The sequence below is a fragment of the Ceratotherium simum genome, chromosome 25 (genome assembly GCF_057802395.1).
Source record: "Ceratotherium simum simum isolate JZ-2026a chromosome 25, ASM5780239v1, whole genome shotgun sequence".
Taxonomy (NCBI): Eukaryota; Metazoa; Chordata; class Mammalia; order Perissodactyla; family Rhinocerotidae; genus Ceratotherium; species Ceratotherium simum.
This window is the reverse complement of record NC_141924.1, coordinates 47,184,849-47,212,500: the sequence shown is the minus strand read 5'-3', so window position 1 is coordinate 47,212,500 and position 27,652 is coordinate 47,184,849. Positions and strand designations below refer to the sequence as shown.

Sequence of the window (27,652 nt, the reverse complement as noted above, 5' to 3'; positions counted from 1 at the left end):
AGGCGGCGCAGGGGCCGTGCTCAGCCTGCGTCTCTGCGTTCGCTGCGCCGTGCCTTCGGCCCTTGCAGGCCTCCCCGGAGCGGGAGTGGAGCCGGCGCCGGCGTCGGGGGGCCGGGGCGGAGGGCCTGCCGCGGGAGCTCGGCGCGGCGCTGGGGCGCGGGCGGCCGGGCGGCGGCGCGATGGCTGCGGGCGGCGGGGCGGCGGCGGGCCGAGCCTACTCGTTCAAGGTGGTGCTGCTGGGCGAGGGCTGCGTGGGGAAGACGTCGCTGGTGCTGCGCTACTGCGAGAACAAGTTCAACGACAAGCACATCACCACGCTGCAGGTGCGGCCGGGCGGGCCCAGCCTGCCCGCGGCGGAGGACGGGCGGCCGCGGCCTCGAGCTGGGCTCGCGGACCCCAGCCCTGTCCGAGCTCGCCCTGGGGACGCGCGGGCTCGGGGTGGCCTGTCGCCAGAGGACGGCCTGTGGGGAGTGAGGGGAAGGGCCCTGAGAAGTCCCAGGGGTCCCCAGGTGGCCGCGCACGGGGAGTCGTCCGTCGTCGTCGTCGTCCCCCCCCCCCCACGCTGGTTGTTCTCTTTTGGTGCGCTTCCGCTTGGGCCCTAGGTGTCTTCGCTCGGCGGTCACCGTCTCAGCCCTTTTTCTTTCTTTCGGAAGTAGGAACTTAGCTGCGGATTTGATTTTGCGAGCTAGGTGATTTGTAACTTCAGCGCTTACTGATGACTAAGTGTTTATGCAAGTTCCATTTTGTTCTGTCTTCGAGTAACCTGATGATTGGCAAAAATCTCTGTAGGGTTTTTGAAGTGACTGCTTGCTGGCGTGGGTTACCCAGTTTCTTTGCTGCCTGCGTGGGTCTAACTTGTGGGTCACTCATTCTGCGAGGTCGGTCAACCCACATTCACATGGAAAAGTCATGTGAATATTGGCTAGAAATTGGTTCCCAAACTAACAGCTTAACTGCTGCTGCGGTTTATTTTCTTTGCTTGTGGTATTGGGTCGGCTTTCATCTGCACTTACAGTACGGTTAGTCGCAAAAGTGTTAAAATGTAATCGTTGATTGCAAGTGAAGCCAGGCCTTTGAGGCCGTTGTAGTCTCCCCGCTTGCCCGAAGAAATCCCTTTGCACATGTTAGAAGAAACACAACCAACTAGTCTGACTTGATCAATTTAGTCAAAAGCAGTAAATTCTAGTGGACTTTTGAGCCTGATTGTCTAGGTTCATATCCCACCTCCATCCATTTAACTAGCTGTGTGATCTTGTGTAAGTTCATTAACCCGTCTGGGCCTAAGTTGATTTGTCTGTTAAAATGGCCATAATAATATCTAGCTCATAGGCTTGTCAGGACAAATATACATAAAAGCACTTAGGGCCTGGTCCAGTGTAAGCTCTCCATCTTTATTATTACTGCCCTGAATTGCACAATACATCTTAATTAGTGATTGTGTGGTGTATAAGAACATGGACACTTATTGAATGCTCAGTCTTCTAATTATTGTGACATTTGATGGTTGATGCTGTTATTAACCTACTGAGTCTAGAATTTACAAAGACTGTGGTTCTGATTCCATTTCTGGTTCTATTTTTGCTCCTCTGTGTTCACTCCTCCTCTGTAAAGCATAATATCTGAGAAAGTGCGTGTCAGGAAACTGCGTTTTGTCCTTACATCCTTGTACAAGAGCACTTACACAATTTTAATAGTGAGTTGTTGAGTGTTACTTGTGAGATCAAGGACGTTCGTAGGGTAAATAATTGTGATCATTTGGAAGTTTAGAAATCCATTGAGGTAAAGTAGTAATAATAGCTACCATTGAGTGAGTTCCTATGATGCTGAGTACTTTTCTTCTGTCTTTTAATTTTTATATCAGCCTATGAGGTGGATAGTTTTATTAGCCTCATTTTACAGGTGAGGAAACAGGCTTGGTTAAGTTGAAAGTAATTTGCTGGTGGTCATATCACTGCATGTCGTGCCCACGCTGAAATTTGAACCCAGGTCTGACTTCAGATTTTGAGCAATTAAGTCACACTGCCTCTGGATATTGGTAAACCACCTGTTAGTGGTTTTCTTTGTGCTACAGATCTAAGATTAAAGAGAAAACCATTGCACTTGAGCTCTTAATTTTTTTTTAAGATAATTTAGCCCTTCAACCTAAAAATTATACATTATATATTCCAAAACATCCTTGAAGCTAAAAGCAGGCTAAAGATTTTTATATATACCTGAAAGAAACTATTGCAGTCTACACAGGAGAAAATGAAGTTATGGTAGATCACCAGTATCAAAAGCATAGCAGTCCTGGTTTTAATATTTATATAACTCTCATCACAAACAGTATCTGGATTATATTACAGAATTGAGGATTTTGATATATACCAGTGTATGGAAACAGCATTATATCTAATCTCTTTCTTGTAGATATCAGTTCATCTCATCTTTCTTAATTTTTTCAGAGAAATTTGACTTCAGTGTGACCCATAAAACACAACTTTGTATGCTTTTAATTTCCAAATGGAGAGGAGATCATGCATCAGAAGATATGAGAGGAAGAATTCCCTTTTTTTCGTGTTGGCAAAACTACCTACTATCAAAATACTTTGTGTTTTGTAAAGTACACTCTCATGCATTCATATTTCAAAGAATTATAAGACTGAGAGGAACCTAAGATAGTTTATGGTTCAGTGATTTGGTCTTTTGTTTAATATTTCATTCAAGTGATTGGCTGCTTTTGTCTGAAATCTTGGAGGTGAGATGAACTGATATAGAAAGCGAAAAACTCACTATGTCCTGAGGTGGCCCGTTTTATTTTTGGACAGATCTAATATCCAATAAATTTTTCTGTACATAAAGCCAAAATCTCTTTCCCTGTAGTTTCCAGTTCTAGTTCTGCCCTCTGAGTCCTGGTCACATGTGACATCCCTTTTGATATTTGACGATGGCTGTCACATCCCTTTGAGTCTCGTCTTCTCTTGGGTGAACAGTTCTGGTTCCTTTAACTGGGTCTCCTTTGGTATTGTTCTAAATCATTGCACTATTTTGACATCTCTTTCTAGACACTCACCATTTAATCATTGTCCTCTTTCCTTAAAATGTGATATCTTGAGCTGTGGAGATGATTCCAAGTGTGGTTTGAACTGAGCAAAGAAGTGCAGACTGTCACCTCTCCTATTGCCAATGCTTTTCTGACGCTGAAGTAGAAAAGATTCTGTTAGCTTTTTGGGCAGGTGTCACATTGATTAATATTGGGCTTGCTGTCTTAGTCTTATTTGCTTCAAAAAAAATATTACATCCTCAAATTCTTTTTTCTTTGATTTTGTAGTTTTTTTTTTTCTAATGTGTTTGATCCATTAAAGTTGGCTTTGATAGATTTGCTCCAGTGATTAAAACCTCCTTTTAAATTTTGATTCTATAATTCAGGAAACATTGATTGAGCTTCTGTGGGTCAGGCACTTGGTTGGGTCCTGACCATGCAAAGAAGAATAAGGCATGGTCCCTACTTTCTGGCTTAGCCACTGATTTTAACTTTGTCACCTGATGATTTGGTAAAGACTTTGAAAGAAAGGCGGGGAGGGGGGCCGAGTACAGAGGTCTGTGGCAGGTCTCGCTATAGTTCTTCGATATGTGACTGGAGCTGAATTTTTCTTTAGACATGCAGAATATTAGGGTGGAGCTTTTTCAGACTATGCCTGGGCAACAGTCCTCTTTCCCCTTGAATGAGAAACAGTTATTAATGGGGTGTTGTACATATTAATCATAATGGAATCAGAAAACAGCTTAAGACTGATGCTATGGGCTAGTACCTAGTGGACACACAGCTTTTACTGAAAATAGTTATTCCAGCATTACAGATGTAACTTTTTTGCCCTGGCTACATTGGTCTTGCCCCCAGGGGATAATGCTTTGTCAAATGCTTGCAGAAAACAAGATACACTTTGTTTCTGCAGTAGGAGGCCATCTGATGTGGTAAAGAGGGACAGGACTTTGAAGTTAGACACGAGTTTGAATTTTCGCTCCTACTTCATAGCCATCATGCTCTTGACAGGTCATTCTAATGTTCGTAAGCTGGCTTTTCATCTGTAAAATGGGAGAATCTCACTCATAGGATTTTTATGTGGATTAAATAGAGAGCCATCACATGTAAACCTCCTAGCACAGTACCTGGCATGTGTTTTTTTAATAAATGTTAGCTGTTGGATGAATAGTGCTTAATTTATGTTGGTTTCTTTCATGGTAACTCAGTCAAAAAGGTAATGGGATTAATTTGGCATTAATTATTTTGAGAACCCATGCTGTCTCTGAAGGATCACTACATTTTAAAAGTTGCTTATAGATTTTGTATATAATATATATAAATCTATATTGTATGTGTATATACAAACACACATACATATATATTTGTTTATTATCCAGTCAGAGTTTTGGTTGGGATTGACATTTCTGGAAATTCACTTCTTTTTTGAAAATTGTGACATTTGCCATGGTTTGGTGTTTTAGTACTGCTCCCTTTTAGCAGAGCTCCTCCAAGGTTACTGATAGTTATGAAGTAATCTTGTAGGTAAGCTTTCTGAGAGAACTCAACATCCTTTACCTGTCCCAGGGAACTTGATCTCGTATAGAGTCCCCAAGCTCGCTTATGTAATTTCTTCGCTGATTTGGGGCTTTCATAAACTTGACAGAGACAAGAAAGGCAGTTGGAGTGAGGGAATTACTGCTTTTTCTCTTGAATTTATTAGGGCAGTACTGCTGAACCTAAGCAATTAAATTCAAGAATTGTTTTTTTCATATTTGTTGTATGTCAGGTTGTGCTAGCTGGGGAATATAAGGATGAATAAGGTACTTTAACCGTCAGTTAGCTTTCCTGACTTTATTCTTAGGTGTTTGTGCCATTTTGATGTTAACCACTTCCTGACTTTGGTATGTTTCTTTATATCTGTGCTCTTGGGTGATCACTTTCTTGCTTTAGTTGTACCCCTTTTTTTCCCTTACTGAAGGTGTTTTAAGATTATGTACTCTAATAAGTGCCTTCTAACTCTTTCAACTAGTCTCCTGTATAAAAAGTAACATTGTTTGGTATCAGAACTGCCAGTCTTCTTCCGTTTTAGAATTCTAACTGGATTTCCACCTCTCTGCCTCCTAAAATCTAGGGTAGGTGTCTGTCATTTGATGAGCAAAGTGGTGCTGTAAGTTGGCTGGGCAGATAGTATCCTGACAGTTTGGCAAATGAGGAAAGTAAGACTTGGATTAAATTTCCAAGGTCCTACAATTAGTAATGGTGTACCATTTTTCTCTTAAGCTAAATCTACTACTTTTTTTTTTTTTCATACACCTTAACCTCCTGAGCAACACTTGGCATTCAGGTTCTAGCGGTTGGTTTTACACTTGGTATCCTAGGCTCTGGTCTAGGAATCTTGGTTTCCCTGTTTGTAGCATTAATGTTTTGACTGTCTGACATATCTTCCAAGTGGTTCTGGAAGCCACGTCAGTGTTGATTCAGCCAATTTATTTACAATATTTTTATAAAATACAATAGTTGAAGTAGTTTCTCACTTCACTATTTTACTAGATACATGTGGGCTGTAGAAGCGTGGGTGATTTTTTTTTAAGACGAGAGGTTTTCTGCACTGTGGCTTTGGCTTGCTAATGTGTAAGTGCTCCACATCTGAGAGCCATGTTCTGCTTTGGTTGTGAGCTGCTCCTCCTTTGACTCTCCTTTTCACACTATTTATTTGGACTCTAAACTGCTTATAATCCCTCTTTTTAGAAACTAAGGACAAAAAATATTGAGGTATTCAAACACCCAGCTTAATTTTCTTTCTTTCTTTTTTTATTGAAATATATTTGACATATACCATTGTGTAAGTTTAAGATGTTCAGCATGTTAATTTGTTAAATTTATATATTGTAATATGATTGCCGTTGTAGCAATCCCGCTTAGTTTTCTGGTAGCTAATTTTTATTACCTTGCTACAGAGGACTAATTTTATAAATTAGCTGCCTGAATCCTTTCATGTTTTAAGTCTAAAAGTAGTAATAGCTACATTAAATACTTAAGCCTGAAAGAATGTTAGTGACTAGCAAAAATAATGTAACTATTTAGTTGTGCACACACATAGTTATTAATGAAAGTCTTTTGAACTTAAAAGATAGATAAAGCCAGGAAAGTATTTGTTCACAATTCAGTTACTGTTCTGCCTTAGGTATTTTGTTTTGCCATTGGTTAGCAAGCACAGCAAGTGATCTGGCTAACAACAAAAAAAATTGAATAGGCAAGTTATGAAAAGACTTTCATTTGGCAGATAGAATTTGTTCCTATTATTTCTCTCTTATAATCCTATTTTATTTTTTTAAATAGAGATTTAAAAAAAATTATCCACTTTGATTTCAGATAAGATGTTGGGTAAATAAGCATCAGGTACAAATGACAGATGTCAGCTTGAGCTGAGATTGTTAATTTTGTTAATACCCCTAAAGTTTGGAGGATGAAGTCATTGGAAGTAGAAGAAGTAGTGGTGCTGTAACTCAGGGTTTGGAGGAGTAGGATGGGAACAGTACCATTAGTTTGATCCTCATTACTTTGTGCTTACCCAGAGAATGTTTCTGGGAGATGAGTTGGTGTCCAGGAACATTTACTGTCCAAGTGGAGGAGTGCCAGGTTAAGAATGTGCGTGTGTTCTGGACTAGGCAGCTTTGTGCAAAGGAAAAAGCACTGTGGAGTCAGACTCGCTGCCACCCACTGTAGCACCCAACTGAGTCGCCTGACCTTGGGTGAATCACTGGATTTCTTTAACTCTCAGGTTCACAACTATAAAACAGGGCTAATTACCTACTTCACAGAGTTGTTATAAACATTAAATGAGAAAGCCCAATCGCAGTGCTTGGCACATAGTATGTACTATTTTTTTCTTCCTGTATTCCTAGAGCCTTTTGAATTGATGCTGTTTAATGCCACTTTCCCCACCCCTTTCTAGACTGGGGATTCTTCACTGAGCTGTTGCCAGGGTTTTATAAATCCCCTGGGAAAGTGTGTGAAAATTGTTTTTGGTATGTGTATACGAGCAATTTTCTTGGGAGTGAGTGGGTTCACAGTTTTCATCAGATTCTCAAAGTCCATGATCACCCCCCCTCCTACTCTCACTACCATGTAACAGAATTAAGAACCACTGCCCCACAGTAAGTATTATAACTACAAATGGTATCTCAGTAGTCTGGCCAAATTAAGTCTGCCTCATTGGGGCGGTTTAAAAAGATAAGACAAATTTCAACCTTTTGATTGTTTGCTGCTATCTTGATGTTACATGAAATCTTTCAGCTTTATTTTCAAATATAATTGTATTTGTTTTTAAGACAGAAGATGTTTGCTCTTTAAGAAAGTATCTATAAAATATTAAAAACCTAGGATGTATATAAAATGAGACAATTTATATTACAGAACGAATTTTTGTAGAGTGGGACTTAAGTTTTTCATTATGAAGGAAGAAAATAGAAAAGATTTAGTGGGGACCCTTTGATAATGTGCTTCACTGGTACATCAGATATTTGAATTAAAATAATTTGGTTTATAAGGAAACTTTTAGGAGCACATGTCTCACATACATTGAGTTATACCTGCATTGATTTACCCAGGCACGTTGTAGATGTGTTTGTCTACAGTGACAGTATTTGCAGGTCTGCTGAGGGCAGCACTGTGGCTCTCCCTACCCCCCACTAAAGAAGTGTTAGCTCCCATCTCAGTCTGGGAGGTTCCATTGCAGAGTGGTTCTGAGTCATGTCCAGAGCCAGCTGGATTTCAGATTTCACTGTCACTTACTGTGTGACCTTGGGCAAGATACTTACCCTTCCTGTGTCTCAGTTTTCACATCTGTAATATTTAGATAATAATTATGAGTTAATATTGAAAAACTCTTAGAAAACTGCTGATTTTGTTGTAAGCACTGTGAAAGTGTTAAATAAATAGAAATATGTAATCTAGTTAACAGAACACATATCCTTGGAAAGATGACTTACATACAAGGCAGTATACACTGTATATTACAAGATTAGGTTCCCTAAAATTCCTCAGGATAGAGAAGTTCAGTGTGGGTTGTATGGATGCTGTGAGAAAGCTTAAAAATTCAAGGAAGAAGAGTATAGGTCATTAGCTGGACTTGTGTAGATAGGATACAAAATAGAGAACAAAGAAGAGACCCAAATTAGAGGGAGATTTTAAGAACAAACAGAATTGGAGGGGATGTCTATAGACCATAGAAGTTGGAGAGTAAGTAGAGAAATACCAGAAGCTGTCTCAGGAAGATAGATGTGGACAGGTTGTGGCAGTCCTTGGACACAAAGATAGGCTTTGAGAGTTTTGTTTGTAGGTTAGGGCTCCCTAACTTTTATAAGGGAGAAGCTTATGATTTTGTAAAAGGTGCTTAGCACAATACTTGGCGGAAGGTAAACGTTCAATAACTGTGAGCTAGTGTTAGCACTAGTACTGGAAATGACTGTGTAGTGTTGGGCTGTGTGGATGGGCTATATTTGTATATTTTTTTAAATTGCCTGTTGGTGGACACTTAAGGTATTTCATGTTTTTTTGTTGTTGTTCTTATAATCAATGCTGTGGTGAGCACTCTTTCCATAAAATTGTTTTGTACATCCATGGTTCCTTAGGAGAGACTTAACACTGTTCCTTAAACTCACTATGGGAGGGTAGTGGTAAGTTTCAGAAGGAGTGGTAGAAAGGAAGTAATCGAGCTTTACCAGCTCTAATTCACTCCCCTCTGCTGAGCAATCCCCACAAAACTCATGACAAAAAGGTTATCATGGTATTACCTGCCAGCAGGGCCGTACTCCAAGCATACTTACTAAAAATGATAACTTATTAGAGAACCCTTCTAGGAGTTATAGGATTTTTTTTTTTTTTTAAGTCATGGAGGCTTTGGGAAGATAATTTGGCATGTAGACTAGAGTGTGAGGTGAGACGAAAGGTATTTGTATTGTGACATGTTATGAGACTGGTGGTCATAGAACTCCAGAGGAAATGTGAAGACAAGGCTTGGTAGGTTTTTTGGAAATAGGGAATGACAGGGGAGGAAGAATATTCAATGATAATATTCCTAAGATTTAAACCTCAGTGACTTAAAGAATGTGATCAAAATACTTAAGTTGGAATGGAAAGCACATCTTGGGGGGAAGATCAGTTTAATTTTAAATACGTTTGATAAGAAGAGAGGCATTCAAGTTAACCTGTCAAATTTTGGATAGAATTCAGATTTTGAGTTTCTTTGTGTAGCTTTGATATTAAAACCATGAAAATGGTTGAGTTGTGAATAAATTACACAACTAATAAGTGGCAAAGCTGAGATTCAAATCCAAACGTCATATTCTTAGCCCGTGTGCTGTAGTAAGCGGGAGAGGTTCTTCATTCACATTTGTTGTCATAACATGTGTTTCTCATTTTCCAAGTTATTTCTTTTGTTATTTTGCCACTTAATTTATTTTATACCCTTTTCTGTATAATCTTGATTTATTTCATTTAATAAAGTATCTTGAGTAGTATAGCTTGAGCCTCGAAGGCAGACGTTCTGGATTTGATCTCAGCTCTGCCATTTGAATCTGTGTGTGGATTTTTCTTAATTCTAATTTTCCTTGGTGTGCATATAGCAGAAAGTCCTTCCTGAATTCTAGGTTCCTTCTCCTTCAGTAATAATTCACTATCCTAGCTTTGTATCTGTGTTACTTTCTTTTTGTTCACTTTCTTCTATGTAGATACACCTAAATGTGACTGTCTCTGCATAGCTGTGAACTTGGCTCTCTTTTCCTTTTTTAAACAGGTCAACTGACTCTGGATTTGGATTATATTTCCTCTTCAGTTCCTCTTGATTCTGTTCTCTTTTCTATCTTCATGGACTTGTTCAGGCTCTTTTTGTTTTTCTCTCCAACTTTGTAATAGCCTCCTGTCTCCCAGGTCTAGGCTTATCCTTTCCAGTCCAACCTCCCCTCCTGTCCCAGAGTCATTCTCTTAAAATATAGATCTTATGCTTCCCCAATGCTTAAAGATCCTTCTGTGATTCTCCTTTGTCAACAGTTTTATTTCTTAACACTTAGGATGAATTAGCTATTTCTCTAGGGAAAAAGAGGTCAAATGAGTTTGGGAAATGTTTGTATAAATGCAGTTAGTCATCCTTCCTTCTGTCCTAATCTTAGTCTAATGTGCACTGGGAATGTACAAAGAAGATACAGAGCAGTATGCAGCATTTCCCAAATATTCCTGACTGTTGTATACATTTTTGCTTTAAATACATGTCTAGTGTCTTGGAACAGGTTTTATTAAGACCCATGAGGTAGAGTCCATACATCTAGACATGGAATTCTAGGACTTTTTTTTTTATTCATTCAGCTTTTGCCTATCTGTGTAGTCTCCTCTCTGGCACTGATCATACCAACTAGGTGTTCCCCATGGGCCAGGGGGTTTACGTGTTTCAGGCCTCAGTAGCTTCGCCAGTCTGTCAGGGAAAACCCCTGCTACTCCTAAAGGGGAGATCATCACCCTCTCTCTGAAGCCTTCTTTGACTCATCCAGGCAGGCTTTACACTTCCTTTCTCAGCCCTCTCCTTATAGTATACTTGGCAAGACCTTCTATTTTAACAATTATTGCATAGTGTTATAATTCTCTTTACATTTTTGTTTGGTGGAACCATTTGCTTTCATTTTTGTGATATATACCTAGGTCAGTTGTTAGATAGAGGTTAAATAATTGAATTATAAAATAATTGGCAGGAACATTTTAAATAATACTGGTATTCATACAGTTAAGTAAACTACCAGTAAACATTTCTTTTATTTCTTCTTAGAAATCTCTTAGATTCTTTCTATAATGAGTAGGTAAGGTAGTATCAAATTAAATGCTCTTAAGAAAAAATTTTATGGGGAAAAAACTGAGAAAAAGTATTTAATTACCAGCTTTTCTTTGTATTTTTTATAACTTGTGTTTATAAAACAAAATATCTTTTTCTTAGATTAGAATATAAATAATGTTTTGTCTTCAGTGAAAGTAATGTTTGGTCATTAATAAATACTGGGTGATTACTTTTTGTCCCAAGTAACCTGAATTTCATATTGAGATGATTTATTCATCTGTACTTATTAGGATAAGAAACATTGTTTTATATGAAACATTGTTTAATGTATATCTCTCTTTTCTTAGGCATCATTCTTAACAAAGAAGTTAAATATTGGTGGCAAAAGAGTAAACCTTGCTATATGGGTAAGTTAATCTTTTCAGCTGTGTGAGTAAAGGCCTTTACCTGTTCTTGGTACTCGAATAACTAATTGGTTCAAGGAATAGGAATTTGAATTTCTGGGGTTTGTTTGTTTTTTTTAGTTAACTGAAAGTTAGCCAAAACTTTTTTAATAAACATTTTTTCTAAAATCTGGCTAAGAATTTTATCTTGAATACAATGGTGTACGTGAATGTTGCTGTCGTAACTTTTCAGCGCTGAAAGGGTCAGCGCAAAGAGATTCCACACAGGGAAAGAACAGGCTGGGGGGACAGCCTGCCTGGCCTTTTTTACCTCTGTGTCTCCATGTTCCAGCCTTCCAAGGGTGGCTGACGGAGAGTAGGGCATGGGTAATGCAGTAGGGTACCTGTTGGCAGGTGGTCCCAGTACGTGTTCTCTTTCCTTGTCTCCTCCCTCTGTGGGGAACCTAAATTTAGGGCAAGGCCTGTTCCTGGCTTATAATGCCATCTTGGTCATTCTGATCCTCTGGCAACTGAATTGGTTTTTAAACGGGGGATGGGAAAGTTACTGAGGAGAGTTCGGAGGGGAGAACTAACCTTTGTATAACAGTAAAACATTAAATATTTGTTTGACTTTTTAAAAACTTTTCATAACCTGTTTTGTTTCTTTTGACAGTGTTTTAGGGGTTTCTGTAACTTCATGCCCCACTTCTCGGTTAGTCAAGAAGTTCGCTGCAGTTGCAATAGCGCATGTATTTTTTTTTTCCTGATCTAATAAGCATTTGTTGCTTTATTTAGGATACAGCAGGTCAAGAGAGATTCCACGCATTGGGTCCAATTTACTACAGAGATTCAAATGGAGCTATTTTAGTTTATGATATAACAGATGAAGACTCTTTTCAGAAGGTATTCTGTCTTCTTATGGGTAGATGACTTACAGAAGAGCAGCACTGATTTCTCAAGTTGCCGTTAACATGCCCTTGTTTACTAATGCGATTAGTCTTGGTTTTAAAGATAAAGTATAATTTGCATAAATGGTGACCACTCGTATTTTTTAATGGAGTATTTCATTCATGTTAACAATATGAATATCACAGTTTTTAATAGTTTATTACATGGCTTTCTCAGATATTAGGAAAGGGAAATAATCTGAAATAAGCTTCAGAAAAATCTGGGCGCTTTTTTTCTCCCTGTTAAAGAAAAATCAAATACATTTTTTTTGATTCCGTACACACCGGGCATCTGAAAACTTGGTATGGCTGCACAGGCTCCCTAATTGTGAAGAGGAAAAAGAAGAACTAAATGAAGTTTAAGCTCTTTCTCCTAACTAAATATCTTAGAGGATATAATATAAATTATAAAAGGACAATCTAGCTGGTGGTTATTTTAAAGCTCTTTCTTTTTTTTTTCACCCCTCTTTAAACATACACCACAAATGTAGGATTTTTAAAGTTGTTGGGGACCAAAAATGAGTTACTGTTAAACTTACATCTGAATTCTTACCACAGTCAGGATGGTGACTGATTACCGATTTGACCTTTCCTCTTGGAATAAATTGGTCAAGGGTGTGTAACTAAAGGGGGTAATTTCCAAGGCAGAAACTTTGTTTGCCTTGAGTTACAGGTTTGTTCTTGTTGAAATTGCTTGCTTTTTTGATTTTTCTTTTCTTTTCTTTTCATTTATTTCCTGGTATTTAACTGATGAAACAGATATACAAGTTAGCCCTTGGGTTATTAATGACATATGGAAAAACTTAATCCAAGGAGTAGAAAAATAAAACAATAGATAGCTGGCAGATTTAATGATATTTTCAAAAGTTATTTTGGGGCTGCTATTTGGTGCTATTTGTTATACCCTCCTGCCTTTTGGCATAAAAGGAAATGGCTTAAGTATTTTACAGGTTAAGAGAAGGTTTGAGTCTCCATATGGCCTCTCACTCCATCTGTTATCTTATCCCCTGATACTCGCGCCACATGGTCTCTCATTAGTATTCCATATTCTATCCTAAGCTTCTTATATGACATCTACATCCCAAGAGTATATCTGCCAGGCCTTCTTAAGGCTTAGGTCTGGAGCTGGCATAGCGTTACTTCTGCCGCATTCTCTTGGTCAAAGCAAGTTATGAGGCTAGCCCAGATTCCAAGGGAGGGGAAGTAGACTCTGCCTCTTGATAGGAAGATTGCCAAAGAATTTGTGACCATCTTTAACTCACTACAGAATGTATGGGGGTAGTGAATAGAATGCCTGCGGAGGGGAATCTGGTTAGACTTAGTAGGTTGTACTATATATGTACAGGGAGTAGAGTAATAGGTAATTGGATTCTGGTATGTTTCCTTTGAAGTGATCAGGATGTACGTTTTATACTAGTACTGTCAACTTTTTTTTATGTAAAATCAACTAGGGGTGGAAGTTAAATGTTTCTCTGAGAACTTTGTACATATATATGAATGAAACGAAAAGATGGGGCTATACTGAGAAAACTGGTTTAGTACTATTATAAAGATACGGTGGTGATATTGATTACCTCTGCTTTTATAAAGATTTGGGGTTTACTAAAGACAGTTCCTCTGCATTCTTGCAGAGCATAGGAGTGTGGAACTGTTACATTTGTGCCATAGGACCAGAGGCAGAGTAAGTGCTTACCACATATCTAACGTAATTTTTGTAATTTATAGATGTGTGTATTTTTTTTAGGAAGGCGTATAAGTTCTGTGTGATTTGATTACATACAGATTAAATTCTATTACAAAAACTGAAAGGTTATCCAAGTTTGTTCTTTATCCTATTCTATTGTAATCAACATATTTAAAATCATGAGTTCAAAATATTAGTTTACTTAATTCCACTTTACTCCCAGCTGAGCCTACTGCTATGGTTCGTCCATACTGAGGAATCATTTTGTTACTGGAGTCATTGTACACCAGTGTTTCTCCACCAGGGGGTGGTAGTGTCTGGAGACATCTTTGGTTGTCACAACTGCAGAGTGGTACTGGTATCTAGTGGGTAGGAGGCCAGGGATGCTGGTAAACATCATACATTGCACAGGACAGTCTCGCACAACAAAGAATTATCTGAGCCCAAATATTAGTAGTGAGGAGGTTGAAAAAACCTTTCATACACCTAAGGATGAAAATATATTTTGCCACTCTTTTTGGTGCCCATAAACATTTTTTTTTTCTTTTAATTGTGTGACACAGATGCTCCTGTGCCCTCTATTTCGGAACCAGTTGGGGTACAAAAGCCTTTTAAGCTCGTGTGTTCTTCAGTCCAAAGTGATTCTGTATACGTATATAATAATAATCAGAGGCTGGAGTTGTCATGCTTTTGCTGTGATGAATAGCTTTGCTTGGATCTATGGAAGATTTATGAACACTTGCAATTAGAGGTGCTTCTGTTTATACCTATATGTAGATATAGAGAGAAATCGTTCCATTGAATGTTTGTGTGTGTGTGGTTTGCAATGTAATCTGGCAATAAATGATCCTACAGTGCATCATTCCTAGTAACAACTAAGTGTATGGGCTGTTAGACAAAATTCTGAGGTATTTTGACAACATTGAGTTTTAGGGTGGTGTCATTGTAACAGGATTTGTTTTAATATTTACTCTTTTGTATACACAGGTGAAAAACTGGGTCAAAGAATTACGGAAAATGTTGGGAAATGAAATCTGTTTATGTATAGTTGGTAAGCATCGTTACTTTTTAAAAATGTTCTTTGTTTCTTTAAGGCTTTATTAAAGAACAGTAAACAAATAATTCTCATTTTAAAGTTATATGAGAGAAGAAGAATGACATTTTAATATTTTATAATTTAGGATTTGGAAGTGATCTTTCAGGAGACTCAAGCTTCTGTACTTCAAGGACTGCTTTGGGGAGCAAGTAGGAAGCTAAACACGTAGGACTTCAAGTCCTCCAGCCTGGCTTCAATTTGACCTTTAGTATTTCACCGTTAAGATTTTGTTTAGGAAAAAAAGAGTTCGGGAACTATTTTAAAATAAGAGTTAAAACCAATGACTTAAGCTGATGTTCTTGTTCTATACGCTTGACTATACACATTTTTGAGTTGGGGACAGATTTGACAATAAGGATATAAGTAGATCATGATACCAGGGTGGAGAAATATTCTTAATGAGTAAAATAAAGGAGCTCTAGAACTCACTTTTGGACTTCTGGAATTTCTCTTTGGTTTCCTTTTTCTTTAGGTTATTATTTCTGTGATAACTAATTATTGAGCAATATAATGGCAGACACTGTGCTGTGTACTCAGTAGATATTATCCTCATAACCTCATGAGTGCTTTATGAAAGCTGGGCCCTGGAGATATTTAATAACTTGTCCAATATCAGGCAGCCATCAGAGATCAGATTGAAATTGAAGTCATTCTGACTTCTATGCTTATGTTCTTAATCCATATGATGAATATAGCCTCATGCTATTTTCTCTCTACTTTTCTACGTGACCAATAGAGTGAAAATGGCCTGGGAGAAACCAGAGTAGTTTTAGTGGAGGACGTGCAATAGAATGGTCAGCATGGCAAATTCTGCTGTTAGCCTTAAGAATTTTTTTTTTTTCCTTTAACTTGAGTTTACATTTCTTGCATTTTGTCACCATTAGATTGGTAAACTTCACAGTTCCAGATCAGAGTGCAAGTCTGGGGGAAGCGGTCAAGATGATCTGGCCTGCTTTTTAGTGTAGATGCTAGATGTTAGGCTAGATGGCTGGAATATTTCAGACCAGAACACTGGGGTGGTAGACCACGTAGGAGTTTGGGGCCAAAGCTGCAGCTAATCGATAGTGAGTTTGACCTGGTTTTGTCTAGTATATGGGACTTAGTGGGAGTGCAGGTGGCCACAGGCAGTGAATGACTGCAGATTGGATTATTTGGGATTCCGGTTCTCTCTCAGAAGAGAACAAGAAATGACTAACATATACTTAAGAAAGTCAAAGAAGCCTCAAGAGCTTGTTACTTGACCAAGGTTACAAATAACATTTTTTTAAAATTAGCCGGGTAAATAAGCTTATGAATAATTAAACTATTTTCTTCATGTTCATTTATAAGAAGCTTTAGGAATATTGGATCTGGTAGCTTACTGCCCCAAGTAGAGTCAGATATTCCTCACTTAATGTTAAATAATGTTTATTAATGATTAGTATAAACTATAAAAAGCTCTCTCTCTCTTTTTCTTTCTGTTGGCAAGTGTGACGTGGAATTTTAGTTGTAATTTAGAGTTGGAAGAATTTTGAGAGCCCATTTACCACAAAAGAAAAATGGCACAAAGTTAACATATCTGTGTAACCGGTGCCTTGGAAGCCCCACCTGTGCTTCTTTCTCATCCCAGCAGTACCCCAACTGACTTTCCCTCACCATGCCCCACCCCAAACACTCTCTTCACTTTTTACTGCATGGACTAGTTTTGTTTTGAATTTTATATAAATAGAATCATACAGTACGAACTCTTGTGTCTGGCTTTTTTGGCTTTACTTTATGTTTGCAAGATCCCTCTATGTTCTTGTATATAGTTGTAGTTCATTTTATTCTCTTGCTGTCTAATAGTTTATTTTGTGAATATTCACAGTTTATCCTTTTGCTGTTGATGGACATTTGCATTGTATTTTGTTTTTTTTTTAAAGATTTTATTTATTTTATTTTTTCCCCCCAAAGCCCCAGTAGATAGTTGTATGTCATAGCTGCACATCCCTCTAGTTGCTGTATGTGGGACTCGGCCTCAGGATGGACAGAGAAGTGGTGCCTCAATGCACACCCGGGATCCGAACCCAGGCCACCAGCATCGCAGTGCGCGCTCTTAACCACCAAGCCACAGGGCCGGCCCTGCGTTGTTTTTTCCACCTATTGTTTTCATCCTATTTTCTATGGTAGTTCAGTGTTTATTCTCTCTTCTGTTTTATTACTAACTTCAAAATAATAATACTACCTCACAGGATTGTGGTGAAGATTAAATAATGATTTGGGAAAGCACTTGGCATAGAGAAGGCATTTGACAAATATTTGTTCCTTTCCCTTTACATAAGACAACTCTTCAAACATTTGAAGCCTACTTCGATGGTTCACCTAAAATCATATTCTCTAGATCTTCAACTGGTTTTTTTTCTTAATTTTTTAATTGATATCCTAATAGTTTATAACATTGTGAAATTTTGGTCGTATGTTATTGTTTGTCAGTCGCCATATAAATGCCTCCCTTCACCCCTTGTGCCCACCCCCCTTGCCCCTGGTGACCACCATGCAGTTCTCTCTGTCCGTGTTTTGGTTTATATTCCACTTATGAGTGAAATCATGCGATGTTTGTGATTCTCTCTCTGGCTTATTTCACTTAACATAATACCTTCCGGGTCCATCCATGTTGTTGCGATGTTGGGATGATTTTGTCTTTTTTTATGGCTGAGTATATATATATAGTGTGTATATATGCCACATCTTCTTTATCCAGTCATCAGTCGAGGGACACTTCGGTTGCTTCCACTTCTTGGCTATAGTGAATAATGGGGCAGTGAACATATGGGTGCATAAGCCTCTTTGGATTTTTTTGTGTGTGTCAGGAAGATCAGCCCTGAGCTAACATCCATGCCAATCCTTTTCTTTTTGCTGAGGAAGACTGGCCCTGAGCTAACATCTATTGCCAATCCTCCTCCTTTTTTTTTTCCCCCTTTTTCTCCCCAAAGCCCCAGTAGATAGTTGTATGTCATAGTTGCACATCCTGCTAGTTGCTGTATGTCGGACGCGGCCTCAGCATGGCCGGACAAGCAGTGCGTCAGTGCGCACTCGGGTTCTGAACCTGGGCCACCAGTAGCAGAGCACGCGCACTTAACCGCTAAGCCACAGGGCCAGCCCCCTGGATTGTTGGTTTCAAGTTCGTTGGGTAGATTCCCAGTAGTGGGATAGCTGGCTCATAGGTTATTTCTATTTTTAATTTTTTGAGGAATCTCCGTACTGTTTCCCATAGAGGCTGCACCAGTTTGCATTCCTACCAGCAGTGAATTAGGGTTCCCTTTTCACCACATGCTCTCCAGCATTTGTTGTTTTTTGTCTTGGTGATTATAGCCATTCTAATGGGTGTAAGGTGATATCTTAATGTAGGTTTGATTTGCATTTCCCTGATGATTAGTGATGAACATCTTTTCATATGCCTGTTGGCCATCTGTATATCTTCTTTGGAGAAGTGTCTGTTCTTTTCCTCTGCCCATTTTTTGATCGGATTGTTTGTTTTTTTGTTGTTCAGTTGTGTGAGTTCTTTATATATTATGGAGATTAACCCCTTGTCAGATATATGATTTGCAGATATTCTCTCCCAGCTGGTGGGTTGTCTATTCATTTTGATCCTGGTTTCATTTGCCTTGTAGAAGCTCTTTAATCTGATCAAGGCCTACTTGTTTATTCAGCTGTTTTTCATTTGGCCTAACTTCTAGACATTCTCATCATCCTGATTATTTTTCCCTCGGTTTATTTCAGTGTATCCTTGTGTCCCCTGCACTTGAAATGAACACTAGAATCCAAACATTGTTGAGCCAGTGTATGTTTAACATGGCTGTCTTTTTTTTAAATCTTCACACTGTTCTACCAACATTGTCTAAGATTGCATACACTTTAGCAGCCATGTCAACTCGCTGTCTCCTTTACGTAGTACTTTTTATAAGTACTGCTCTTCTGTCAGGCTTTTCCCATCTTGTTCTTATATAATTAAGTTATTTAAACCTATATGTAGGAATTTCAACTTGTCATATGTCTTTGAATCTTTATGTTTGATATAATCTGCTAACTTTTTTATGTGTAAATTAGATGCTGAATCTTCTAGGTCCTTATCTAAGCCACTGATAATGTGTTAACCAGTAGTAGAGAACCCCATACTTCACTAGCAAGGACTTTTCTCTCAACATTTAGTTAATCCATTGGTGACTGGCTCTTGGCTGTGATTGCTCTACTTGATAGTATTTTGCTTCTAGTCTCTCCTTAACATTTGTATGTTTGTTAAACAAATATTTATTAATAATAATAGTTACCATAGGGGGCTGGCCCGGTGGTGTAGTGGTTAAGATTGCGTGCTCCGCTTTAGTGACCTCATGTTTGTGGGTTCGGGTCCCGGGTGCAGACCTACACGCTGTTCATCAAGCCATGCTCTTGCGGTGACCCACATATGAAATAGAGGAAGATTGGCACAGATGTTAGCTCAGGGCCAATCTTCCTTACCAAAAATAATAATAATAGTTACCATTTATTGAGTGCCAGGTGCTGTTCTAAGAACTACACGTTGATTATTTTATTTAAGCCTCCTGACAACACTGCAAGAAGGTATTATTGCCATTTCCATTTTACACATGAGAAAATGGGCTTAGAGAGCTTGGTAGTTCCCAAAGTACATAGCTAGTTAGAGATAGACCTGGGATTTTAACTCAGGTCTGTCTGCTACTTCAAACCCATATTCTTAACCAACACTATATATTGCTTACTATGTTCCAGGCTTTGGGTATAGTCTAGTGAATAAGTTAACAAAATAGATATGGTCCTTGTCTTCCCAGAGCTCATTGTGGTAGGGAAAGAGAGAAAAGCAAGCTATTATTATATATTATGATAAATGCTATGAAGAGGGAAGTACAGAGCACTGTGATAGCACAAAAGCAAACCTAACTAAACTTGGGGGTCTTAGGGGGAAGGGAAGATTTCCTAGAGTGTCAGATTAACTAAGTTAGCTGGATGAAGCCAGGAGGATGGTGGTAGAAAATTGTGTTACATATCATGGACTTCAGTTCTCTCATACCATTATTGATTTTTCCATTTGATCATTCACTGATGAATATGGCTGATATTAATAACTGCTCTGTATTGAGCAGGTACTAGATGCTAGGCCTTTTACATATATCATATTTTCACACTGACCCTGCAAAGTTTGTTAGCTACATTTGTACAAAGTGAGACTAAGAGAGGTTAAATAATTTGCCCAAAATGTTATTAAGTGAGCCAGGACTTAAAAACAAGTTTTATCAGATCTAAAAGCCTTTTGAAAACTTCTTTTCACTAGGCCACACACCATCCAGTCTGAGCAAGACATGGTTCTAGCTCTTTATTGCTCTTAGGCCATCTGCCCTTAGCAATGTATGTTCCTTTCATGTTCCTAATTCAAATATGTATTTTATTTTATTTATTTTTTTTATAATTTTATTTATTTATTTTATTTTTTCCCCCAAAGCCCCAGTAGATAGTTGTATGTCATAGGTGCACATCCCTCTAGTTGCTGTATGTGGGACGCGGCCTCAGCATGGCCAGAGAAGCGGTGCGTTGGTGCACGCCCGGGATCCGAACCTGGGCCGCCAGCAGCGGAGCGCACGCACTTAACCGCTAAGCCACGGGGCCGGCCCATCAGATATGTATTTTAAAGAAGATAAAGTTTTTACTGTTCTTAGCAGGGTGGATTTTTCCTCTCTTTCCAGCCTCAGCCAATTTTTATTTTTTCTAACCTTTATAGTACGGTACTTTCAAGGAAGTGCTTACTTTGATGGTTATCCTTGTTTTCTGAGGTTTTAAGCCTATTAGAAAGTTCCCTGTGTAGCTGCACGGTAGTATTGATACAGGTATGAGCCTCAGAGCCTTAATCGTTTAGCTGTTTTGCTTTTAAAAGAATATAGGAACTAAAAAGATTTTGAGCTTTGGAAAAATGTCAGTTACAGGCTGTTTTCGGTGACTTAGTCTATGCTGTCAATCTATTATGAACACTGATTGTTCAAAGAAATAGTAGTAGAGGGATTAAGGTTTTTTTAATTTAAAATAGGTTATTGGAATAGTTAGCTATTTTAATAATAACTGGATTTATTAAAGTTAGTTAAGTTAAAAATGTTATTAAATAGTAAAGCAGTGTCTGAATAATTTCCCCCAAATATTCATTTCAGGCAGTAAAGTGATTGTCTGCTTTCCCTATCCTCATTTTTTTTAAAATAGATGTTGATAATTCTGGTGGAATTTGAAAAAGAGGCATTAAAGATCTGGAAAAACAACTCCGTAGGGTTTTGGCTAGTTGGAACAAAACTCCTTGCTATCTGTAGGAGATTCCTGTTGTACCTTTTTAGAGTGGCAGAATTTTGTACCTCTGTGGGAGCCACTGGCCACTAGGTGGGGCTTTTTGCATTTTTCACAAAACAGCTTGTTTTTCCTCTGGTGACTGTCGGATACATTGGCTGTAATATTTAGCAAAGCAAAAATTTTATTGGCCAAGAATAATGTAGGAACTCAGAACTAATATGTGTCTTCTTGCTGAGGTGGACAGATAACTGTTGGAAGAAGGAAGAGTTGGTACTGAATTTGTTGGTCCCTGCTGAGCTTTAGTATAGTCTACTTCCCTCCTCCTCATCCTTAGGCTATGGTGTTGTATAGTTGCTTGCAGCCGCTTATAGTTAGATGCTCAGAATTTTTTAGGTCCTCCCTATAGAAAACTTCTGGGCTTGTATTTTTCAGTTTTAAGCATTGCATCTTTCACTGGGTGTTACTTCAATGCTTTATCTGAAATTGTCTTCTAGACTAAGGTCTCAAGAAAAAATGACCTTATTTACAAGATTTCCTTTTTTCCCCCATAGGTCATAATGGAAGAAATGAAAATATTTGTTTGAAGTGTCCTTAGGGTATTTTTCCCCTTTCCTGTCTGTTATTTCCATTACCTTTAGCACTCTGTGTGTCCAGCCAACTCACCTTAACCTCTACCCTGATTTCATAAGGAATCTGCATTTCGCAGCGTCTTCATTTTTTTTCTGGTGGCTTTTTAGCATAATCTCAGTTTGGTTCCATTGTTTAAGGAGAGCTAAACTTATTTTCAGTAATTTTAAATCTGCATGATGTGCGTACATTAAGTTCTTTCATGTTTTTAAAACAGTACAGTTTTCTCCTGTGTAGTGGTGAAGTGCTTTAAAAGCCATACATTTTAATGCTTTCTTTAACCAGTTCATATCATCCAGGAAACCAAAATACTCTTAGGATCCTAGAGGCTATTTTTTATATTTTTGTGAACAGTAAGGTAGCATTGCTTAATTATTGACTGGCTCTAAGTTGATTGGGGACCATTTACAGTTGGCTAAGAATCATAGGTTTATCCCTAGGTTCCCTAGTGAATCTTAGTCCCTGTTATACCCTAAAGTAAAGAATAGTGCCCATCTCTTTGGAAAAGTCATTTTCTCTGACGGAGGCTGCAGCTTCAGGAGGGATGTGCATTGAGCTGTTTGAGGGAGGTTGAGGCATACACTTTGACAGTCCTATCAATCCTCATATCATAGGGGTTAAGTTTATAGTTTTAGGATGTTTAGTACAATCCCCTGATGGGGATTTGTATTATTTTTCCAGGTGATTAAAATGGCAATTAGATATTTAGAATCGGCTTAATTTTATTATAAAAATGAATCAATATTAAAGATTGGTATTTACTTTTTCAAATTAGGTAATAAAATAGATTTGGAAAAGGAGAGACATGTTTCCATCCAAGAAGCAGAATCGTAAGTGTTATCCCCTTGAGGCCCAGTCACCCCCTGGTGGAAGCTGTCCTCTGCACCATGTGCTCTCCCATCTGGTGTTACTCCAGCCTCTTGATATAGATTGAGCTGTGGGATTCTGTGACACCTGTTCACATTGGTCATTTCTGGACTTTGGCGACATTTAAAGATATTCCACTCTCACTTCTCTTTTTGATTTCAGTAAAAAATATGAGTGATGCAAAAAGAAAAGTATCATGATTGAATAGTCAATGAGTCACAAAAACTTCTGAAATATTTGGGTTCCAAATTGACTTACAAAAATGTCATCTCGTTATACTTGTGTTCTTATTTAAAATTTGGTTCAGTGTATAGAGATGTTAAATGGCTATATAGTCTTAATTTTATTAAACCTGAGTTAATTAGTAATAAGTCACTAAAATTGCCACTGTAAAAAAAATTCAAATAGCAGTCATGACAAAAACATGAAAATTTTTTTGCATCAATCACTGATGTTACTTTTTTATTTTTTAAGGTATGCAGATTCTGTGGGAGCAAAACATTATCATACTTCAGCCAAACAGAACAAAGGAATTGAGGAACTCTTTCTTGACCTTTGTAAAAGTAGGTATATTCAGATTTGGTATGTTTAGAAATGGCTCTTTTTAAAATATTGGTAATGTTTCTAAAGTGATGTTTTACAGCCTCCATTAATGACCACATTGATGATTTGTCACATCTACCAGTACTATTATTTAATATTTTTACTTTAACTTATTTTTTAAAGCTTGAATACGTACTTTAGCCCTATTTTAAGCAGTAATTAATGGCTGTGAAATCATATGTGTGGTACATGCTAAAATAGATATTAAAATAAATGCATAACTATTAAAAGTAAAAATGGAGGGGAAATAATACAGATTAAAACACATTTAAGAGCTGTAACAACCTGTTGCAGTGGATGGACCTTTTTTAGATCTTGATTTGACAAACTCATGAAAAAGAACATTTGTGAAACAGTTGGGACTATATGAACATTCGTTGGATATCTGATGATACTAAGAAATCATTGTAAATGCTTTTTAGGTATGATTATGGTGATGTCACTACGCTTTTAAAAAGAGTTCTTATTTTTAAAAAAAGTTCTTTTAGATATCATATTAAGATAATTTATGGATAAAATTATGTGTCTGGGATTTGATTCAAAATAATGGTAGGGATGTTTGCTGAGTATGGATGAAATTATGTGATGGATGTATGGGTTTTCGTTATGCTATTCTTTCTACTTTTAGATATATTTGAAATTTTTTATATTAAAAAGTTTTTAAAAAGAGAGAAAGGAAAATGTTTTATTTACTGCTTGGAAGTCATTTCTCATATCACCAATAGAATGCATACCATACTTAGGAAAAGCCTGGTCTACAGAGTAATTGAAATGATTTGTCAAATATATTCCTTGAATTCATAGACCTCAGACTCTTTTGAGAATTTGATGAAACTATGATTTTTGTCTCTGGAAAAATGTATATATACATAAACTTTGGAGTAAATTTCAGTTTTATGAAAACCTGGAGGTCATTCACAATTCTCCTAGAGCAGTAATTCTCTAAGTGAGGTCCGCTGATCAGCATCACTTGACTGTGTTAGAAATGCAAATTCTTGGGCCCTACCCTAAACCTGCTAAATTAAAATCTCTGGAGATGGTGCCCAAAATCTGTGTTTTAAGAATTCCTCCGTATGATTCTGATGCAAACTAAAATTTGAGAACCACTGCTGTACATATGTTGATCACCTGGGGATCTTGTTAAAATGTGTATTTTGATATAGCGGATATGAGCTGCTCATTTCTAATAGGCACCCAAGTGGTCATGATGCTGGTCCTCAGACATACTTTGAGTACCAAGGTTCTAGATCAGTGGCTTATAAATCTCACATCTTTATAAAAAGAATTTTGAGTATCCCTCATGTTTATTTAAAAATTATAGAACGTATGCAAGTACTAATATTGTACTTTATAAAACATATAAAAAATAGAAATTTTGAAAGATTGAGGAAAGATAAGTAGAAATTAAAATTTGTGATGTTTTCTAATTTTATCTCAGTGTATTGTCCTGCCAACTTCAATTTGGAAACCATTGTTTAAGAGCAATCTCTGGACCCAAGTTTAAGAATCCTTGTTCTGTTTTAAGGACTTCCTCTTTCCTTTCCTCATCTTTTCAGATATGTATTTTGCAAATATTTACTCCTAGTCTGTGTCTTGTATTTTCACTTTTCTTAACTGTGTCTCTCAAAGAGCAGAAGTTACAAATTTTAATAAGGTCTGGTTTATCAATTTTTCTTTGTGATTTGTTTTTTGTGTCTTATATGAGAAATCTTTGCCTAACTTAAAATCACAAAGATTTTCTCCTACAGAGATTTTTCTCCTCTGTTTTCTTCTAGAAATTTTATGTTTTACATTTAGGTCTGTAATTCATTTTTTTGTTAATTATCGCATGTAGCGAGAGGTGTAGATCAAGGTTTCTTTTTTACATGTAAATGTCCAGCTCCAATACTGTTTCTTGAAAAGATCATTCTTTCTTCATTGAATAATCTTGGCATATATGTGAAAAATCAAGTGACTATATATATGGGAGTCTATTTCTGGACTCTGTTCCATTGATCCCTATATTTCTCCTTTCACCAATATCTCACTGTCTTTATTAGCATAATTTTCTACTATATCTTTAAATCAGATAACATGAGTCCTCCAGCTTTGTTCTGCCTCCATCATCTTAAACTCTTTGATTCTTTCAAATATCATTGCTTAAAAAGTATTATATTACTAGTTGAAAAATAACTCTTGTACCCTAAATATCACTTGTACTTGGAACAAGTTGAACTTCTGTAACATATTCCTAAGTATATTTGGAAAATGTTAAGGATTATCCTTGTATAGTCATTTGTTCAGAGCAGAAACTTTTTTTCCCTATTGATGTCGCTGTGGCCATTATACAACAGGACAAATAACACTTGCTATTAATTTTTTTAAACTTGCAGGAAAAGCTATTTAGTGAGCTGACAAAATGTTTATTTAGTTTCTCTCGGTTGAAAGTCAGAAATGGCTATCATGGTGGTATACTGAAATTATAGGAAGAGAAAACTCAAAGATGTGGTCCTCAATACTTCCTGCTTTCTCCCTCTCTTAGGGATGATAGAAACAGCACAAGTGGATGAAAGGGCAAAAGGCAACGGCTCCAGTCAGCCAGGAGCTGCAAGGCGAGGGGTGCAGATCATCGACGACGAGCCCCCAGCCCAGAGCGGTGGTGGCGGGTGCTGTTCTTCTGGATAACTGTCCACACCTAAGAAACTTAGAACAAACTGTGGATCATTGCCTCAACATGAAGACTGCCATATTCCAAGTCACGTTATTTTACCAGTGGAATTGTAGAATTAACAGTATTTTAAATTACGTTTATAACACTGCAGAGACCTTAAGTGCTAAACTTAGTGGAGTTTGTGACCAGAGAATTGGCATTTTCTACAAATGTTAACAAAGCAATTACCAATGGCCTTTTTACATATTTTTTTCTTTAATAAGGAATAATGTGCATGTAGAAAAGACCTACTTAAAGCCTTCATTTATATTCTTTTAAATCACATCTTTATTTAATAACTTATATATGTTGTCGGAATGGTATACATTTTTGCGCCCCTTTGTATTTTGTGGTGGTTTGAACTGTATCACTTCTAAACGGCAAACTGTTTTTGTTTTTGTTTTTTTTAATTAGCAGATACCTGAAGTACTATTTTTGCAGGGTTTGCACAGGCCCCTAACTGTCTACTACTTTGATATAATCTGTATACATCTGTATGCTGAGCTGGTAAAATACATTGTAAATTACGTATTAAATATTTTATCTGCTTTTACAAACGCAAGGTGCAAGCATATATACAATAGTCTCATTGATGACTGTCAAGTGAATTAGCATTTGGCGATAATGCCTAAGCTTTTTGACTGATATAAAGATCATAGCTCTCCCTCACTGCGTTTGTCTTAACCTGAAAGTGGTATGTTTAAGTTTTCTCGTATACTTTACTTGAATTATTGCTGTTACATTTTTTCATTTTTTGCCTCTAGACGTCCATCTGATGATTGAACAATAGCATTTGCCTTTTGGTTTGTGAGTTATTTTTGTTTTTGTTTTTTGTTTGGATAAAAGAGGCAACTTCTGCCAATTTTGCTTAGAATGATTAAGTTAGAAATGTTTGAGTGGAGCACGCTGAGTTTCACTTCTGCAATGGCTTTAGTTTTTTCTTAGGCTTTATTTATGTGAGATGGGCTCACTAGTGTGAGAAGAGAGGAAGAGATCCCAGCGAGTAGCCACTGACGAAGACTCGTTTATAGGGCATGTTAGTGGTAGTTTGTGCTCCTGAAGCAGCACTTGTAGATCCTTTGTGGGCAAGTTGTATTTGTTCATTGCTTGCCAGAGATGAACACAGAAAATTTTGTTTCATTTTATAAGAGCTATCCTTCTGAGTTTGTGTGAAGGGAAACATTTCATGTAATGCAGTAATAGTGAACACTGGAAAGATTTATTATAAAATTATATTCTTGTATACTTTGTAAATTAGTCTCTCCTTAGGTTTTTTTTTTCTTAAGCATAAGACTGAGCTTAAATTTGTTAATTTTAATAGAATCAGGCACTGCTCACAGAAGGAACACAAATTGTGGAAATTAAGTTGTTATATATATTTTTCCATTTCTGTCATGCTTGGAAAACTAGTAAATGTTTGTCTAAGATAAAATGGAATGGCCCTTGGATTTACTTCTTTTAAGAAGCATTAGTATGCAGTAAAGTTGTTAGCATGAGCAATTAAGAGGACATATAGGATATAGTCACTAAAGCAGTACTACTGTATTTTTAAGTTAATAGCTTATACTTTCCCAAATGGAGTAAAAGTTGAATGAATTGACACCTTGATGTTATGATGTTAGAATTTTAACTT

The 27,652-nt window shown here is 37.4% G+C and overlaps 1 protein-coding gene across 1 annotated transcript; it reads left to right on the top strand.

The window, feature by feature from the left end:
- Nucleotides 1-27,451, top strand: RAB21 (RAB21, member RAS oncogene family). The gene is made up of 7 exons (XM_004417866.3): nt 1-323; nt 11,174-11,233; nt 12,005-12,112; nt 14,828-14,891; nt 22,636-22,690; nt 23,202-23,290; nt 25,852-27,451. The coding sequence occupies exons 1-7, from the start codon at nt 180-182 to the stop codon at nt 25,992-25,994; spliced, it is 663 nt and encodes a 220-aa protein (XP_004417923.1). The 5' UTR covers nt 1-179; the 3' UTR covers nt 25,995-27,451.
- The last annotated feature ends 201 nt before the right edge of the window (nt 27,452-27,652 follow it).

Bases quoted from the DNA above. Each gene is read 5' to 3' on its own strand.
- RAB21 (XM_004417866.3), top strand. From the start codon at position 180: ATGGCTGCGGGCGGCGGGGCGGCGGCGGGCCGAGCCTACTCGTTCAAG. The intron at 324-11,173 runs GTGCGGCCGGGC...CTCTTTTCTTAG, and splicing joins AGCACATCACCACGCTGCAG to GCATCATTCTTAACAAAGAA. The intron at 23,291-25,851 runs GTAGGTATATTC...TCCCTCTCTTAG, and splicing joins CTTTCTTGACCTTTGTAAAA to GGATGATAGAAACAGCACAA.